General features: G+C 44.3%; 1 protein-coding gene across 4 annotated transcripts in view; it reads left to right on the top strand.

The window, feature by feature from the left end:
- Positions 1-19,368, top strand: part of LOC120955917 (protein sax-3-like) — a 125,824-nt gene extending 106,456 nt beyond the window's left edge. For 2 of the 4 annotated variants that reach the window (XM_040377148.2, XM_040377150.2), the window contains exons 7-17: positions 5,145-5,417; positions 6,652-6,929; positions 7,083-7,296; positions 10,236-10,318; positions 10,524-10,766; positions 10,864-11,034; positions 11,128-12,168; positions 12,269-12,452; positions 12,617-12,836; positions 13,040-13,522; positions 13,965-19,368. In XM_040377148.2, the coding sequence (XP_040233082.2) occupies positions 5,145-5,417; positions 6,652-6,929; positions 7,083-7,296; positions 10,236-10,318; positions 10,524-10,766; positions 10,864-11,034; positions 11,128-12,168; positions 12,269-12,452; positions 12,617-12,836; positions 13,040-13,522; positions 13,965-14,622 (3,848 nt within the window). In that variant the 3' untranslated portion in view covers positions 14,623-19,368. The remainder of the gene's footprint in view (positions 1-5,144; positions 5,418-6,651; positions 6,930-7,082; positions 7,297-10,235; positions 10,319-10,523; positions 10,767-10,863; positions 11,035-11,127; positions 12,169-12,268; positions 12,453-12,616; positions 12,837-13,039; positions 13,523-13,964) is intronic. The other 2 variants (XM_040377151.2, XM_040377152.2) reach the window with 2 other exon arrangements.
- Positions 19,369-20,473: the final 1,105 nt, after the last annotated feature.

Below are 20,473 nucleotides of genomic sequence, written 5' to 3'. Positions count from 1 at the left end.
TTTTCACATGGTCTCTTCTAATCGCCTTTTCCGTACACGTTGATAATTCGACATTGGCTGAGCTTACTACAAATGTGAACCAGCTTGACAAATTATTTTCAACAATGCTTTTAACCTAGTTTAAGCTAGTTTTCAACCACAATTGCTTGAAAAGTCACCCAAGCCTTTGATTGAGGGCCAATAATGTACAAAAAACTCTATCATCTAGTTAAAATATCTTTTTTTTTTTTTTTTTTTGCTCAAAAATCTCATCGAGTTATTTATAGTTCAAGCTCATTGGATTACTGCTTGCATAAAATGAATTTAAAAAAGTTGTTTTTTTTTTAATGTTTGTCTATTAAGTACTACCGAGTAACAGGGTACTCCTTTAATGATTTTATCATACTAAAATTAATGCAAATCTTATACAAATAACGCTGTACTTGAAAATCGAATCAGTGGAATAAAGGAAATTAAATCATGGTACCAATATATAATGTCCTTCCCTAGGATTAGTAACGCAGCTGCAAAAAATACACTTAGCAAAGCATTTTTATAAACGAGAGGATGCTTTGCAATGGTAAATAAAGCTCCCCATTTACATCATTCCCCCCATCAACAAAGCAAAAGTGCTGATCAATGCACTGCTGCTACTGCTCGCTTCGAAATGGTTGTAATCGAATTGTAAATTAGCAGCTGGGCCGAGAATATCACCCGTTTCGAGCCACTGCTGCTGCTGCTGCTGCTGCCACAAAGAAAACCCAGCCGTCGGTTTGTTTTCCATTCGATTGGTTTTATCCTGCTCATAAATTTTTATATTACTTTCTTTGCTTACGCCCACCGTTTCTCTTTGTGTGAGTGTGTGTGTGCATGGGGAGGCGCCGTCCTCAAACACTCTCACTCTCACCTAAACGTTCTCAAAACAAACGGCGAAGGCAAGGGAGACGCCGAAAGAAGATTGGCAAAAGAATTGTTCATTCATCTCCTTCCTTCTCCCCAAAATAGGCATGAAACACACCAAAACATCGTCCTGGAATGGATTCGTCCTGGAATCTACCAAACCCAAAGGAGGTGTGTGGTGTACGTGTGTGTGCACGCACTCACCTTCTGCGAAGGAATCCATAAACTAATCAAACGAGTTCTTGGGACTACTGGGGGTAAGAAGGGAGCAGTGGGGGAGTGTCTTGGGGTTTCTAATGCGCCCTCTCCCGCCAACCTTATACGCGCTTATTGTTGTGGGGATTGCTCGTTTCTGGGATTTATTCTTGTGCCATTTGCCGGTTTTCCGGTCACGCCTGCAGTGTTCCGCTTGATGTCAGTTGATTATTGCTGACTTCCGGAGGTATTGACAGGCGGCAGGCGCGCAGCGTACAACAAATGCACGACTCATGCTGCTGCTGCTGCTGCTTGAGTAATCGCCCAGCCATCCTTCCTCTGCTATCGGAAATAGTGATTGAGAGTTTGTTTCGGATTGTTTCGGCGGCTTTTTCCTTCTTCGTACCCACGATTCGGAAGGAGCAAGAAAGCCTTTTTCCCCATTTTGTGCGGGTAGGGAACGGAATTCCTTTAATTCTGCCTTCGCTTTTGGGAGTCCTGAGCTTCTTAAAGCTGGACTGCTCCTTTCTTTTGCATATTCCTATGGTCCTGGCTAAAAAAGGATCTAAAAACGCCCCACCAAGCGGCACCAGAACGACCACAAAAAATTGGCCATTCTATGGGTGAGAAAATTGGAATATTGTGCCTAGTCATAAATCAATTCAAACGTTTTAGTTCCGATTCATTCTAATGATAGCAGCGGGCACCATCTAGAGAGAGAGAGAGGGGGGGGGGGGGAGGGCACGGTGTTGAAAATCGCTTCCTCCTTAGAGGGTTTTGCTCAGCCCGTGTCATGGTGGTGTTGCTGTTTTTATAGCAACGGTCCCGAACTGCTGGCCAACGCAAATGGTCAAACGGCGTGTGAAGCGATTTAGGCGTTTTGACGCAAGGGAAAAGCGGAGAAATATCGTGCGAAAAAGGGTCTATTTTTTGCTGACAAATGGTGGTGGTTTCTTGCAAACATTTTCCCTCGCTATTCCGTGCCATTATGTGTGGCCGTCAGGAGATGGATGGATTGTTTATCGTACCAAAGGTTGAATCGCTTTGGTGTGGATGTGTGAATTTATGGTCCTGTACGGCTACTACGTCTGGGCGTTGAATTTCGGAAATATTTTTTGTTGCTTCTTTTGTTTTGGCATTTTGTGGTGGTGTAACTATATTACTTTAATATTTAATCTTGTAATTGTTTTATGGGACAGCAATGTTTCCTTTCCTTTTCCACTAAAATAATACCGCTATTTATCATAGAAAATTAATAAATTCAGCCTCGAACGAACGGAGCAACACAGTGGCGAATTATGTGCAATTACATTAAGACTGTGTTTCAGTGATTTATATCGCAAATCAATAACTCAATGTGTCTTCTTGGAGATATTATTTATTCTACGGTCCAGTGTGGAGGACATCCGCCGCCAGCCTGTTTTAAACTTGCTGTGCAAACGACCGAGCCTTTTGCTGAAAGATAAATTCCCGTTTCAGTGTCCTGAGGGTAACCATCCTTTCGTATGAGCATACTTTGGTTTGACCAGCACCGGGCGGGAACAGGCGTGCTCGATATGTTATGTGCCGGTGACGGTTGTCCCCAGGAGCTTTTGGGCTTTCTGCACGAACGCTTAAACGCTTTTTATATGCCCTTCCGTCCATTTCTGAGCCGCACGCGGGGTGACTGTGTGGTTTTGTACCGGTAAGGAAAAAAAGGGTTCCCAATGAGGGACGAAATAACACTGAGCGGGAAGCGACTGAAGAGACTGTTGCGTTTTTCGTTAACGTCACCGCCTCCGGGAGCAAGAGGCCCACAGATAACGAAAGCAAAAGCCACCGGTACGATAATAAAAAAAGGATTTCCCCCCCATTTTTCGTAAAGTTTTACCTTTGATTGATTGATATCGGTAAATCTGCGCAGAAGGCGTAATTTGATCGTTGTTTCTGCGCGCTCGCGGGACCGAACGCCCTTTTTAAAAAGTATACACGGACGTGTCTCCACCGATTGACCATCGCACCGCCATCATCGGCGCGGTTCATCAAAATTTACCCCTTGCTCCTTCTGCCTTGACGATCGATCTTTGGTTGGCTGCCGTTAAAATTCGGTTTCTGACACACACACGGTACACGATCGGTGCTTCCTTAAGGGCTCTCGGACGGGCTGCGTTCGCCGAATGCATCCGTCAAGCAAGCAAACGGGGTTGAAATTGTAGTTTAAATACCGTTGCGAAAGACGACGACGCGTTTTTTGTTCTTTTTTTAAGCATAAGTATGAAGCAAAATGTATATTTTACAACGAAATTTTTTAGGTTTGTTGCTTCAAAGAATCACCTCCCCATCTTCATCAACGCGCACGAGGGGCGTTACAATGTTTTACGCCTCTTTAATGATTGATTAGTGTTTTGGGCTCTTCTTTTTTTGTTTTGTAAATTCTTATCTCGTCTCGCTCTCTGTTGCAGTTGCACTTGCGGGTAAATTAAAAGCAACGTTAGTGTTGTTGTTTTTTATGCTCAGATTTCAGGCGAATTCTCTGTTACATATCCTATGAGCTAAGGGTTATATTTATGGTTAATTATTAATCAAGGCATTGCAATTAACGTTTGTGTGTCTAAACTGTTTTAAATGTGTTCGAGTTTTCTTTTTGTAGTTCTTTTTTCTGTTTTAATCTGTTCATTAGTTAATTTCCCTTAATAGTATGTGAGGCGTCGTTTGCGTGTACCTTTTAACATCTTACTTAATTTATTACACTCATACATCTTTTGTGTTATGTGGTTCTCCTCGTGGAGCCAAAAATATGCACAAACTATTGGAAAATTGGCAGAATATTGATAAGCATTTAGAGTAAACTTCCACGGTTGTTTTCTGACGTCGTAAAAACATCGATATTTCTAAGAGCTTAATAATAATAATAGTTATATTTAGTGATGGATAAAAATTCGGATTCAATCCTGATCTGACTCTGAAAATTCTCGGAACCGACTGCAGAAGGTAATTCTGACCAGCATTATCCGGAGTCATCCGTAGTCGGAATCAGAGTCATCCGTAGTCGGAATCAGAGTCATCCGTAGTCGGAATCAGAGTCATCCGTAGTCGGAATCAGAGTCATCCGTAGTCGGAATCAGAGCCATCCGAAGTCAGAGTCGTTCGGAGTCGGAAAGTTTTTCGTGAGGTTGCGAGTCGTCCAGAGTCGTCCAGAGTTGTCCAGAGTCGTCCAGAGTCATCCAGAGTCGTCCAGAGTCGTCCAGAGTCGTCCAGAGTCGTCCAGAGTCGTCCAGAGTCGTCCAGAGTCGTCCAGAGTCGTCCAGAGTCGTCCAGAGTCGTCCAGAGTCGTCCAGAGTCGTCCAGAGTCGTCCAGAGTCGTCCAGAGTCGTCCAGAGTCGTCCAGAGTCGTCCAGAGTAGTCCAGAGTCGTCCAGAGTCGTCCAGAGTCGTCCAGAGTTGTCCATAGTCGTTCGTAGTCGTCAAGAACCGTCCAGAGTCGTCCAGAATCGTCCAGAGTCGGAATTGACCGGAATCAGAGTAGACCGCAGTCAGTTGGAGTCGAAAACGATGTCTACGGCCTTAACACTGACCGTCTCTGGCCGACTCCGGCCGAATTTGATTCCTGACGATTCCGATTCCTTACAATTCCAATTTCTGACGATTCAGACTCCTCTCGACTCCAACTCCTGTTAACAACGAATTTTGTCGACTATTACTCTTGGCTGATTATGATCCCAATCCGATTTCGGATGACTCCTAATCTAATTTCGGATGACGTGGACTCCAATTTCGGATGGTTCCGACTCCGATTTCGAATGAATCCGACTCCGATCCCGAATGACTCCGATTCAGATTCCGAATAACTCTGACCCCGACACCAGATCACTCTAAGCATAATTAGTGGTTCCAATTGTGCCGGAACCGGAATCGGATTTACAATAATCGGAGTCGGTTCGGAGTCGTTAAGAATAATTAAGAATTAAGAATAGAGACTTAATTTATTGTTTCAGGGTATGAGCCTAAAATACACAATTTTGATGATAAACATTAGTTCTCGGTCTATTTTCCTGTTCTTCATTTTCCTGTTCTTCTCTCTTGTCATTGTAGTGAAACCCTACTTCAAGCTGGAACCAATGGACACAACTGCCCTGGTAGGGCAGCGCGTCCAGTTCCGCTGTGCCGTCGATGGCGATCCAACGCCGCAGATCTTGTGGAGCAAGGAGAACGGTCACATTCCGGTGGGCAGAGCCGAAATTCAGGAGGAAGAGGACCGCAGCCTGGTCATCCGCAGTGTCGTACCGACGGATCAGGGCATGTACATCTGCGAGGCGCACAATTCGATTGGCCAGATCAGCGCGAAAGCACAGCTCATCGTCAACTGTAAGTATAGTGTTGTTTTCCCCTGTCCAACAAACAAAGCTATTGATTTTCTGGATGTTCTGGGGAGAGTTAACAAAAATGTGTTAATTTTAAACAGCAAACAGTTGGAATAGTCTACACTTTTGTTTGGGTGTGGAGCTCTTCTCTTTGTTCGCTTAGAAACGTTCGCCACAAACGCTATCATATTTCACTAGTACTTAAACACCTGCCACACAGTTGTTGCATTATCATTAATCATTTGTGGCCCCTGCTGCTGCCTGTCGGTGGTGGTGGTGGTGTCGTTTTCAACCATCGAGCTTTTTCAAGTTTCGCTTTCTCGCCCCATACACTCTCGACAGTGTTAGTTCATTTCCGGGCCCCGTATGAAGGAAGTACATTTTATCCAGCCCCGGTTTTACCAACCCGTAATGGCATCAACGAAAAGTCCGATAAGAATTAACGTCAAAGATTTACGACCCGGTACATCCTTTACTTTGCTCCTCTAGCTGTAAAGGGGTGAAAACACACACACATCCCATTTGTTGGATGTTAAACGTTTCATAGAACTTTCACGGCTAAGTTTTTGCTTGGCTTTTGGTACAGTTGCATGCAGTTGTAATATATACGTTTTAAAGTATCTACCGGTATTATATGTGGTGTATCATTGGTTCTAAAAACAGACTTACCGAGGTGCGGGATTTGCTATCGCGCGTTCGTCCGCTACAGGAAACTCATGGTTTTATCAAACCGCTTCCTCAACTGTGTCTGTGTGCGGTGGTAGAAAGGCTTCGGTAAATTTATGGTACGAACGGATTCCACGGATTGTTGGAACTGTTGTTTATAGTTTGTGCGTTTTTAACCCTTGCGATGCGGTGGGATTATGTGAGTGCCGTACTTCAGGTGATGCTTTCTTCTTCAATCAGAGCTCCACGATGCCTTAAAACAGTAATTTAAAGTAATGTTTCGACAAAAATCGCTTCATAGGATGTCCCAGGCTTAAGCGCAGACATCTCTCCAGTGAAAGGTTTGGAATCGGAAGAATTAAAAGTCTCAATTTTGGAATTGAAACAATGGTTGCCTTTCTGAAATGCTTCCAAAGTCACTAGAGAAGATGATGCATCTCGCTGGTTTCGTTTTGTTAACTCTCAACCCCCCCCAAAAACCGAACCGCCTTTGATCTCCACGACATCTTTCTGTCATCATCTGCGATTGATACCAGCGCTCGATGCCCGTTTGATATCCGATTTCGTTACAGCTCCACCGACATTCCTGATCAAGCCCCAGGACCAGAAGACGGCCCTGAACGGGGTGGCCTCGTTCAAGTGCACCGCGTCCGGCAATCCGCAACCGTCCGTCTTCTGGACGAAGGAAGGCTCCCAGACGCTGATGTTTCCCAACAATACGTACGACAACATGCAGGTATCGGTGCAGGGAACGCTACAAATCCGTGGCGTCCAGAAGGATGACGATGGGTACTACATCTGTTCAGCGCTGAGTGTGGCCGGTTCGACTGTTAGCAGAGCTTACTTACAGGTACGATTGATAGCACCCCGGACACATATGAATCGCTATCGCTATCCCCGTCTCGATAAGCATTGACAGATATTCCAACAACTCAATTCCACATGTTCTAACGCTTTTCTTCTGTATTGTGTTTTTGTCGTTTGTTTCCCTCCCACCGCACAGGTTCTAACGTCAGAGGACAGCAGTCCGCCGCCGATACTGCAGATCGTACCAGCGAATCAAACGCTGCCCCGCGGCACCGTTGCCACGCTGCCGTGCCGTGCCAGCGGTAATCCGACGCCCATGATTCGCTGGATGAAAAATGCGACCGATATCAACCTTTCCGGCGGTAACGGGCGCATTTCAATCATCCAGGGTGGCACGCTAAGAATTGATGGTAAGCATAAGGCTCGCTTTCGCCTGGGGCGGGGGAACAGACCAGCGCACGAACGTCAGTCGCTTTCGCCGTGGGGGTGAGCGTTCGCTATTTGTTTGTGGTGCTGCTACTACGACCAGCAGGAGTCGTCTTCGCTCCATGCCAAACACTCCGGAACGATGGCGACGAACCTAGAAATATAGTAATTGAAATACAACAAAATGACTCGGAGGGCACGCTTAAAGCTATACGGTTGGGTTTCCTTTATGTTGTGTGAGGTCTTAGCCCCGCCATGCAGCGTTTGCATGTGCCAATACTTCTACACTACTTCCTCTACGGGGCTGATACGGAGCTTTGATAAAGCACTGCCAAAGACGCGACGTTCGTGTCGTCCCACCGCCACATTGAACACGCCGCGCTGCGCACAGCAAGCATAACGATTTTTGCACAAAAAGTAAGCAAACGACGGTCGCATTTTTCTAGCCTTATTTCGTGACGGGTCTCGTCGGCCCTCCCTAATCTTTGTTTACAATGCTAAGCTGGAACGTAAAAATGTAATTTCCCAAGTGCGTGCGAACGATGGATTACAGTCTCCGCGTGCGGTTTTTGTAGCATGTTTGGGCCGTATTTTCAGCGTTCTAGAAATAAAAACACAAAGAAAAGGACTACAGCAGTAAATCGCGCTGCGGAAAGTTATCCTCATGCAACATTGTTTAATTGTGCACGTTTGGTAATGTTTGGGATAATTGGTATTATTTCAGCACGAGTCGACGAAAGCTATTTCCATTGACGTTGAAAGAAAGGGGGCGCGCACATACAATTGTCGCGAACAATGTTGCTAATGTTGGACGATTTGTTGTGCTTTCATTCGGTTGATTATGCCACTTTTTTGTGTTGGTTGTTGATTTGCGGAGAAATAATGGCCTTTTTTGTGAGGCTTTCGTTTATTTAAGCGCTCACTTTTGCATCTAATGTCTTATTTACTTTTGAGCAAATGCATTCAATGTATTTCTTTTGGGAGATATAAAAAAATGGCTTCTATTGCATAGAGTATATTTACACAATATATTTTAGTACAGTAATTATTAGTCCATTTCATTGCAAAACACCAGCTCCACCCCCAACAAATCAGATGAAACCATTTTCAAAAAAAGATCCTTTTGTTCCTATCTCCTATCACTCCGCTGTGTCAGGTTGCAGCGAAAAGTCCGAACGTCTTGATAACAGGGGATTTAATTGTCAGGCTTCTCCCGCCATATGAAAAGTGGGAAAATAAAGCGTACATCTCACGGGCCCAGACCAAAGAAAGAAAGCCACCAATGGGATGGGGATAGGAAGAAAATGGCTTTATCATCCTCCACAACAATAATACCGCACGCCCAGGGAAGAAGTGATGGAAACGCGATAGCAAGAGCAAAGCAGGAAGTGAGTTGACTTGGTGAAAAATATAATTACAGCTAACAATGCGGATTACTTCTAATGCGAGTTGAAAAATGGTGAAATGATAAGAGAGGCCAACCCATAGACTGCGAGCAATTTAATGCTGCTGGTTGGCTGACACAAAAAAAACCGCAAGAAAAATGTTGCAACGGTAAAGACACGAACGAAATACGTCAAATGGAAACGATCGTTGGTGTGTGTGTGTGTGTTTGAGTCTGTGCGTTTGTACGTCTTTATCATTGGGGATTTCATTTTAATACCTGTCTTTACCCGCACTTCAAGTTACTACGGCTGGTGGAAAAACGAACTTAGACTTGGTTGAAAGGAGAAGAAAGACCACAGCACATTCTCCTTGGAGTTGCGTCAACAGACGAAGTGATTTTTGTTTTTGCCTTATCGAAGCTCTCTTCTCGAAGAAAAGTCGTGGACGAAGGATAACTTACGCCATAGAACAGTACATTTTTTGCCCTATTACACCCTCCCGTAAGCATCTTACGACAGTGGAAAAACTAAAAGTTAATTCATTGCTCTTCTCTTTGGCTCGACTGGAGAAAATAAGGGTAATTAATTTGATTTTTTCCCGTATCTTCATTTACGGAAAGTGGTGAATGTAATAAAGAAATCCGATTCCCTCGTTTTTTAGCTCTTGAAAGCTTTCGTCGGTCTTAGGTATTCAAGAGAATTCAACAAACCTATTGAAAACATGTTGGGAAGTTGATTTTAGTTTAGCTAAAACCTTTTCTCTCGTGAAAGATCAAAATCCCATGATCTGCTTAAAGACCTCAATATAGCACCGAATTGAAGAAAACGAGTCATTTTTTCTGAGAAATCATATCCCCACCTATGTCGTCTCGGTCTTGTGATTCTGTTACACATAATCTCGATTGTTTGCAACGATTACTATGCGCTCTGGCGCTTCAAACTCTGCCGGTATTCATAAATAAGGCAAACGATTGTCGGACGAGCTGTGCCGGGATTGCCTGGATTGTCGGTAAAGTTCCGATGCGCCCGTACCAAACCCCCAATGCAATCGCCGATTTCCCAGCGGGAGAGACGAGAGTACATGATGCAGCAGTTTGTGTTTGTGCTGATGATGTCCCAGTGCCAATTCTTTCTCACTGCAGCAGGCAGACCAGGGACAAGTCCCTGCCGTTTGCTCCGTTTGCATATATAAACAAGCGGAAGAACGTAGAAAGTATCCCACCATGCAGCGATCATATCCCAGCAATGCACCAGTGCATCAAAGAGGGGGGGCACTTGGCATACACACATACACATACATACACGCATTCCTATCGCGCTTGATCGGGTGATATATCTGACATTTTCCCAAGCATCATCAGCAATAGCGAAGCATGGCGGGCAAGAGCGAACGTGTGTGCGCGCGGGACGGCTTTCTTTCATTCTCGAGGCGGCTTGGCTCGATCTGGCGCGGAGGACTCTCTGTACCGTTTGTTTGGATGTTGAATTGTTGTACACCACCAGTCTTTCTTAACTACGCTTTTTAATCCACATTGCAGATTTGCGAAATGAGGACAGCGGCTGGTACCGGTGTGTGGCGTTTTCTGAGAAAGGTGAAACCTCATGGAGTGCACACTTAACGGTAAGTTCATTCTTGTGGTGCAGTGTTGCCTCTTTCGTAATCCTAAGAGCGTAGGTGAACTACACTACTCCCCCTCTGACAGGCGCAACCAGTGCATAATGCAAATTTTGCAAAATTGAATATTTTGAGATCTCGAACACCTGATAAGCGTGTAGTGCAACTAACAAACATACACATATACACACATCCCGATTCTCTCCTGCAGGTTGAAAGCAGCCTTTCGTCAATGCAGCACCGGTCGCACAATGCGGAACTGCTGCCATCGGCACCGGGCATGCCGAAGGCGGTTAATATCACCAACAGCAACATTACGCTGACCTGGACCCGGGGTCAGGACGAGCTGCAGATGAACTCCGTAACGGATGGGTACACGATCGAGTACTACAGCCCGGAGGAGAAGGCGGGCTGGATCAAAGCGATGAGTCGCATCCCGGGCTATACCGCAACGGTAAGCGCCGCGGGAACTTTAGTGTGATGGGAATGGGAAAAATGGAGAAAAAAATGTCAATATTTGTGTTCTTGGCTTGAATATTTTCCGTTTCCAGATAACAAACCTTTCACATTCCACTTCGTACATGTTCATCATCCGCGCTGAGAACGGGTACGGCTATTCGGCCCCTTCGCCAACGTCCGCCATCATCCGCACGCTTTCCGCCAACGATGGCGTGACGATGCCGGAAGAAATAGAAACAGCTCGATTGCTTCTAAGTGGGCAGGTTAGTGTCTTCTGTTCCTTACTCGTGTCTCTTTACAACTCCATAAAACTGTTACCACCGGTTACATAAAACCCATTTAATTAACTACCCTAGATCCTGGAATTGGTTGACGCGGTCGCAATCAACTCCACCACCATCCGGCTGGAATGGCAGCTCCACATCAGCAACACGAATGACTACGTCGAAGGTTTGTACGTGCGGTACCGGAACCTGTCCGCCGGGGCCGACGCCCAAAGCTACAGCATGCTCACCATACCGATGAATCCCTCCGAGACGTACGTCATAACGGGGCTGGAAAAGTTCACCCGGTACGAGTTTTTCCTCACGCCCTACTTCAAAACGGTCGAGGGACAGCCGACCAGCTCGAAGGTGGTACAAACGCTGGAAGATTTCCCCACGGGCGCCCCCATGAACGTGCAAACCGGCATGGTAAACTTAACGACGGGTCTGGTCAATTGGTTGCCACCGGTCGACTCGCACCTGAACGGTGTCCTGCTCGGGTACAAGGTGCAGCTGCGTGCGGCCAACTCGTCGAAAGTTCTAGCTCAGATCACGCTCAACGCTACGACGACATCGATCGTCTTTCACAGTCTTACGACGGGCCAGACGTACACGGTACGGGTAGTTGCCTTCAACCGGGTTGGGGCTGGACCGTACTCGAAGCCAGCGTACCTCGTGATGGACCCAGCGCATGTGATAGCTCCGCCGAGGGCGCACAATTCGCTGAGCGATTTTGAGGACACCCGGAAGCTAAATATGTGGCACGAACCCTGGTTCACGGTGCCGGTGGTAGTGCTGCTGATGATGCTGCTCGTGAGCGGCGTCCTCACGGTCGTGCTGATTGTGCGTAACCGGGCAAAAGTAAACAAGGAGATGATGAGCGCCACCACGACGGTGTCGGGCAGTGCTGGTGGCGGGATGACGGACCCAAGCCGGCGGCCGATGGTCGTCTCACGGCGCGACTGTCTGTGGATCGATCGCGGCTGGCGATCGACGGACACGGATAAGGATTCGGGACTAAGCGAGGCGAAGCTGCTGGAAAGTTCTCAGAACACGGCGAACTATGCGGACGTTAGTACGGATTACGCCGAGGTGGATCCGAGAAGCATCACTTCGTTCTACAACAGTCGTAAGGTAAGGTTTTTGAGGGATCCATCAGACATCCAACGGTCTCGTTTGTGGCCTATTCTAAGCATTCATTTTTCCAATTATTTCTCCTTTTTGGGTTTTACAGTCTCCAGACAATCCATCGCCCTACGCGACCACTGTACTTGTGAACGGGAACTGCAACGACAATGGCAAGATGAGCTACCAGGGCCTGGACGGGTACATATCAGGAGCGTCCACCAATCGTTCCGATCCGGCAACGTATCTTGCTGGACATCCGAAAGCTTTCACGCCGGTGCCATACAATCAAGGTAAGATTTCCTCCAAAAATCCCCAATTCTTCGTTTATTTGTGTTGCTCTCCAAATGAACTATAAAATACTAATATTTCTTTACAAAAACAAATGATACTAAAATGTTTTGCCGTACTAATCGAAATCAAAACCTCCCCCTACTGCTCCGCCACCATTCTCCAGCTCCTCCTGCAAACTGGATTGATTTCCTTCCTCCTCCACCGGAGCATCCGCCACCGATACCACAAGCTTTAGACCACCATATACATCTAAATCATGTGTATCCCTCGGAACTGATCGGCGGTGGTGGTGGTAACAATGGAGGCAGTGGCTGTCCACCCACCGCGATCGGTTCCCAGGGATCGTCCGCTCGTTGTGGATCGGCCCAATCCGGTAGTTATAAGTAAGTAGCGCGCCAACTGTTGTGTATATGCTTTCTCTCCCTCTTTGGTGAACGGTTTGGTCATACAAAGATACTAATACTGCTTTTTTCCTCCCTTCGCTCGCTTTCCGCGTTTGCGTGTTGTGTGTTGTTTTGCCTGGACGTACTAACACCATCGATTAATCGCACGCACACTCTCACTCATGAATGGAAACAATCCCAAGTAGTGGCAGTGCTCAACATTCATATCAATATGTAGATCCATCCCTGCTAGGACGCGGATCGTCTAGAAGCAGCTCGAACGAGTGCACCATGCGCAATGTACCACCGCTTCCGCTGCCGAACCAGCAGTCTGCAGTTGGTCAGCAACAGCAGCAGCAGCCGCCACACTTTCTCCCATACATGAACGGTGGTACGCCCGGATCCGCCGAACACCAGTCACCTTACTTCAACGACGACGTGTACAACAGTCCGGTGAAGAACGGAGACGTCAACTATCATCCGTATCGGATGCCCAACTCGTCGTCGGCATCTTCCATATCATGCTGCCAGTCGAACCATTCCCGGAGCAGCCATTCGGGCGGCTCGAAAAATCACGAATTTCTAGACCAGCAGCAGCAACAGCACCACGCTCACCTGCAACATCAGCAGCAGCAGCAGCAGCTCCACAACAATATGATGATGCAACAACATCACCATATGAACAAGTAAGTGTAGAGAAGATATGCGACATTTAGTAAATCATGTTTATTTGTTGGTTAAATATCAATGAAGAAAATGAAATTTGCGGTCGTTAGTTTTGCGAATAGTTTGTTTGCATTCTGTAAGATGGCGCTGATGATAGTATCTCATTCAGTATCATTTTCAACCATGTATAAATTACGTTACGCTCACTGGGGATACAAGCAAGTGCCAGTCTGCGTTACATTTTGTTTCATTACTTAGAATGAGCCTAATTTTCCAATTTTTTGGCGCTACGTAATTTATGGATGACCCCCATAAATTACCTAAATTGTCATATTATATTGCGTTTTTTTGTCTAAAAATTATAAACGAAAAACAAAAACCTACAAATGAAAACACCAATATGTTTCTAAGTCAACGACCTCATGAATAGCACATGAAAAAACCTGTCTTCTTCCTTTCCAGACTTAATGGTATGGGCAGCTACGATGGCCTAACCCCATCGAAGGTGGTATCGTTCAACGAGCAGTATCAAATGCTGGATGACAGCGGTCACCATCACAACGGCGACAGCAGCGGCGTACCCGGCAGAACGGAGCACGAAAACTGCACCTACTTCACCAACTACTCGGACGCGTCCGGTGCGAGCAGTAGCAGCGGCAGTGGCGGCTTCCGCATGCATCCGAAGTTTGTGAAAACCGTGCACGTAAATATTGAAAACGCCATCAACGGTAACTATCACCAGCAGCAGCAGCAGCAGCACCACCTCCACCAGCAGCAAATGCACCGAGATCAAACGCAGCAGCAACCGATGCTCATCACTAATGGCCATCATCACAATCACCAGCAGCAACAGCATCCTCCGTACGTGTACAATCAGCAGCAGCAGCAGGAACCGATCAGCGAACACGAAGAGACTGAAACAGACAAAATGCTGACCGGTAGCTACAGCGAAAACGAAGACCACACGGTAAGCAACGGTTGTTCCGGGCCCGACTCGGACACCCATGACGAGCTGTCGAAGACGACGAAGCTTACCAACGGCGGAACCCATGAAGAAGATGACGGCGTGTCGCTCGGTCCGGTCTATGAGGAACCGACGGCGATGCATCAAGCCGCATAAATATAGCGTCTGAGGGGTGAGTGAGAAGCGTTATCCCGTCACAGCACGTAAGTAGACGCAAGCGCTTTTATCTGCCGATTTGTTCTACACGCACACACAATCGTGCGTATTATCTTCCGGAATTCGCAGTTTAGGAGGTTGGTTTTTAATTTTGAATTACGCAGAATTGATTTCTTCGAAATAGGAGCTCGAAATTATACTTAGATGAGCTGGCTGGGGCTGTCCTGTAGTAAAGCGACAGTGCAAACTATACGAGTTTAGGTGAAGGAAGTAAAGCGAGGTGAAAGGTGCATTAGACAATGCTATAAAATGGTCACACAAGTCAAGAGATACACAACACGACCCATAGGGTTTGTTTTTTCGCACGCCGGTGAACCATTTGAGATACCAAAAGATACGAAGGAGGGGTTGTCCCTAGGAAGGTAATAATTTATTTAAGTGAAACGTTCGGTACTCTGAGATGAGAATTTCCCTTGCTGTACAGTTGATGTTTCGTTAGCGATGCCATTTAGAGAATAATTTCCATGCGTTAGGAGAGTTAGGAACTATTTTTTTCTCCGCTGAATTATTATTATTATTTTATTTTATTTACTAAAGACCTCTGAACAAAGAGAATTTTGCACTTTTAAACCATTCCTTTCTTTTGCCCTCATTGACACAAGCTGCAATTTATCTTACTTAGCATTGAATTGTGCTGACTGGAAGAAAACGATCGGTGAGCCTGTAGTATAACGGAGTGTGGCTATGATTAATTTCATCTTTTCCCTGGGACGTTTCACCAAGCAAACATCACATGTGATCTCTCTCTTTCTCTATGTCTGTGTTGTCGGTGGTCTGGAAAGCGTTGTGCAGAGAGAGCTCACACAAACTTAATATGACAACACACTTCCGTTGCGTGTTAACCCCGTCCGGCAGTGGGTAAATGTGTTTCGGTGTGTGCCGTTCATCCGTTCCCAGAGTTCGATGACAAGTGAACGCGGGTCGGTCGCCGGCGTTTCGTCGACTAGTAGCGCTTCTCGTACACGGTTCATAATTTATATTTAGCTGCAGAGCTCTGCAGTGTGCGGTGTCTTCTCGCAGTTGGTTGCATCGCTCTTACCCGCAGACCACACTGCCGACCATCTTACGGTCGTACGGCCGTGTGAAATGTACTTAACTTTGGCAGAGTGTGTGCGGTGGTGCTTGCTGGTGCATCCGCCGAAACGGAATCCCCGGGATCATGTCAAAAATGTTTACTATCGTTCGCGTACTGCGCTTCTTGTCGGGTGCGATCCAGACCGAACGACCGGTGGCAGAAATATTGTTCAATAATGAAGACCGTGTGCAATGGGGTTAGACGATGTCTGGTGCTGGAGCTGGTGCTTCTGCAGTTCATCAGACTATAATCGTCCGAACTCGCGCGCGGCAGACACATGATGTGAAATTTGGAATGCGATGCAAAGTTCCATCGAACATGATTCACCAATTTGTCTGGTCGTCTGGTTTGGATCTGAATGAGGGAATTTTGAATGAATGTGCGCGAGTCAGCGTGTTTCGATAAAACCCTTCACTTGTTACGTCCGGGATTAGGTGAATCGTCGGTCTTGGATGAGTGAAGTGTTGGTTGGGGATGTCTAGAGCTTTGTTTTTTTTTGTATGTTGAATTCCAAACAATTCTGTTTGTTCGTACTTTTAACCTTTCCTTGATTAAAATTTTTACGAGACGAATATTATTTATGCTATGTGGAAATTTAAAATCATCATTAAATGGAAAGATGAAGAACATACCCGTTTTATGTCACACACATGTGCAGGGGAAAGAGAAATCATAATTCATCCCACTTTTAATCCCTATTTGTTGTTTTCCCCGTTGTTGCGCTGTATGTTTTGGGTGTATCATTTTCGACAAACGTCGTACATCCCATTGTTCCCAACGAGGCCACCCCGACGACGCTCGGCATGCCTTACCATCGTTGGCCCCAGCAACATCTTTTGGAAGATGCCCGGTTATTCATCATCCTGCCCTGGGTGAATTCGTACTGACGTCGTTTCCTACAGACGAAAAGCTCACTTTAATTTCCGCCAGGATACCATCGACCCAGGGAAAAATGACTGTTTTTCCCCCGCCGCGGTTGAGTTTGCGCTACCAGCGAGTGCGCCCACTCGATTGAAGATGTTTATTGTTATTGGCATCATAAAAGTGGTCTTAATGTTCATCATAATTGTCGCCATTAACGTTCCTCATGAGGTAGAACATTTGAGCCAGCAGGAACCGGAAGCAATGATTCTAATGTAATACTTCTCCGCGGGGCTGCAAAAACAACGAGTTGTGTTTGAGTGGGAAGGAAATTTTGTGGAAAATTAACTCTGAAGAGGTCTTTTGGAAAAGCGCTTTTTTGTTTTTATTTTTTTATTATTGTATCGCAAAATACTTTTTAATACGTTCCCTGATTAAATGAAATGAAATCGAACTCGCAGCAAAGCTCCTTTTGTAGAGGAAAATTATTTTCAAACTACGCTAACAACATCATCATACCGAGCCCCTAGGTTGAGTATGCAGAACGGTGTGCTGTATTATGCAGAAAGTGCTGCTTCTCCATTTCGAATAGTGTCACACGTAACGGAGCAATATCAATTAATCATAATCAAAATTTCATTAATTCGCAAACGAGACGAGTAAGCGCGCAATCACACCTTAATTTACCCCGGAATAACGAACTTGCATTTGCAGCAAAACGCGTTCATCATCAATATATACCAGTGCAACACACCACCACGCGATGAGGAGGTGATCGAGTGTGTTGGATTAAGAGGTAGATAGGACAGGCAGGAAGTGGAGCGGTGGGGCAGTATGCTGTTTAATCAATTTTCGAACATTCGATTGATTGATAAACATTAAACAAAATACCCCCGGGACGTGAGAATTTGTTCGATTGAGAAGGTTTATAGTCCTCCACGATCCCAACGATCCTATTAACAATCTACGTTTATTGAAAAGTTGAGCAAAGAAATTATGCTGAGTGTGTGTGAGTGTGTGTGTTGTATTGTACCTGTGATATTATTTAATGTGATAAGCAAATACTCTCTTTCTCTCTCTTTATCCTTTTGAATCGGTAACGAGTTTCACGAGCGAAATTTTCGGTAGGCTATTATTTGCATTGATATTGATATTACACACAATTCTTTCTTTTTTTGGACTCTTTCAAACTGCTTACAAGTTTCACAGGAATTGAAAACTTTCATTTGCTTTTTCTTTTATCGTGCACAGCAACTGCAAATAGTAGAAATTCTCTCCCTCTTTTTGGTGTGTTACCTATATACCACCCTCCCTTATTAAACGATACCGATTTTGCTAGCGCGTAAGACAAAGCAACAAAACTGTGTACAGGACTAAAAAGTAATAATAAGTAGCGTAAGCCTATGTATTGGAACCGAATATGAAAACAGAAATGCAAAAAAAAAGAAAACATACCGCCATAAACACAATAATCATACACACAAATAGCAATACTGTTCGCTCATGAGTAGTGAAGCAATTGGGGATGGGAATTCAGAGTGAAAAAGAAGCAGAATAGGAAAATGAAATGAAACAAGAAAAGATGTAAAAATGCTCTGGCGAGAGAGAGATGAGCAACGTTGTCGGTTTTGTGTACTGCATTTGTTATACTGAATGAGATACACTGCCGCGACAAAAACACATTGTACCAGCACAAAAAAAGGTTTAAAAAGAGTGAAGCAGTTAATATTATTAAACAACACATATTAGCAATCCTTTTCCCTTGTAGCCGGTGTTCTGTGTAAGATAGGTAGGGAAGGTCTTAAGAATCTCGCTGACTTGAATCTTATAAAGCTCACTAAATAGCTAGCGCACACTTAGTGACGACGTACTCTGTTGTAACGCTTTGAAGCAATCTGTAGTAAAAAAAAAACAACCAGCATTAAACAAGAAATATCACAACTTAATAAAACAATAAATGCGTCGTCGCTACTGGTGTGTCACTGCTCCTCTTTCCTTTATCCTAAAATACAAAAAAGAAGGAAACAAAGCAAAACGCTTCTCAAGAGTAGTCAAAAAAGTGTCCGCTTTGCATTATAAATGTAGATGATTGATGCATCAGCGAGTAAAACACACACACACAAACACAAGTATATCAGCAAATAGTGAATATACCCACACAGAAAACCACAGTCTTAAACAAGAGCTAAACGTTTTTAAAAAGAAAGGGCGGCAATATCCACTCGAACAAGCAAGGAGCAAGTGGTGTAGCTTTTAAGCGAAACAATGAAACAGGAAAACCGAAAACCACGGCAGGACGTATTACTTTACTGCATGCTCTTTTCTACCGGGTTTTTTTGTAACGAAAAGCATATTTTGGGCCCCCCAGTTTTTGAGAGTGCGTCATATAGTACGCTCGGTGCAGCTAAATAGGTAGGATACATACTGTGCGTGCAGGAGCAAAATAAAAAGAGAGGAGAAAAGCAAAGAGCACAACAGGAAAAGGAGCAAACGAAAAGGAATGTGCAATGTTTTGCAAGCAACATTGCATATTATTGTGGGTCTGAACTGTTCGAAATTAAACATTGCAAAAGGTTGAAAAAATCCACATTAGTCGATGGGAAGCAGGGCGCCCCGGCTCTCAATGGGTTAGTGGGATACTGTGTATGGCTTCTGAGAAGATGAAGTTTTCGGTTGGTTAAAGTGAACAAATGTAGGAATTGTACGGAATTGCAAGAGTGCTGTAAATAAACTATTAAATCATAAAGTGATATCTTGTAGTGGAGTAGAACAATCAAGGAAAAAATATTGAGAAAAGAGTTAATTACGATTGGATTTTCATTATCTTCTCATCCCTAATCACTGTGTAAAGCAATTTTTTAGTGTTCTTTTTCCATTTATCATATTTTAATGTTTTTTAAATGTTTTATCTCAGTTGTATTTATTTTAACATGATTAGCAATATGATAACTAATCTTATGTTTTAGTATTGATGTTTTTATTACATTTATACTTGTTTCAATACGTTATTTGTTTTACTTTCTTCTATTGATTTCTTTTATTATTTATTGAGATTAGTCATGGATCTTCATATCATGTTATGATGGTTTTCATGTTTAGGACTACTAGTCTTATGCTTTATCATTTAGATACATACATTTTTATTGCTTTTATTTTTGGTTCAATTTTTTATTTGTTTTATTTTCTTTTATTACTTTCGCTTACTATTTCTTGTGATAATTCAAGGATCTTCATATTATGTTAAGATTGTTTTCATGGTTAGGGCTACTAACTTTATATTTCATCATTTAGATTTTTAAGTTTTCACTATTTTTATTTTTGTTTCAATTTGTTTTATTTTATTCTATTACTTTCATTAATTATTTATTTTTATCATCAATGGTTCTTGATATTAAGATTTTTTTCATACTTATTCAATGAAACATATGCATTTTCCTTTCCTGTAATCTTATTTGTCAGCATTATGTATGTTATCGAGCTTTTTAGATAAACAAAATCATACTCTAACCCCTTCTCTGTACCAGTTTTCCATCAATCGAATTGTTAAGCTTCGCTTTGCCAGTAGTCCTTTGGTTCTGATGCCTTACGATACGGATTTATGCTCAGCAGAAAGGTGTACGTATTTTGCCGGAAGTGAATTTAATCAAGAAAGTGCTCACAGCTTACCAGGCGCTCAGCTTCATTGTTTGCGCTCACCAGATGGAGAAAGCATACCTAGAACACTAATGCCCTCTTCCCCGGCTAAAGGTAAGCCCTGTGTCTCTATTATCACAATACCCATAATCAAATGAATTGTAGCTGTAGGTGGTGCTGTGCGTTTTACTGGAATACATGTAGAACGAAGGAAAGATGATG

This window comes from Anopheles coluzzii, chromosome 3 (genome assembly GCF_943734685.1).
Source record: "Anopheles coluzzii chromosome 3, AcolN3, whole genome shotgun sequence".
In the NCBI taxonomy this organism is placed as follows: domain Eukaryota; kingdom Metazoa; phylum Arthropoda; class Insecta; order Diptera; family Culicidae; genus Anopheles; species Anopheles coluzzii.
This window is presented reverse-complemented; position numbering and strand designations above follow the sequence as displayed.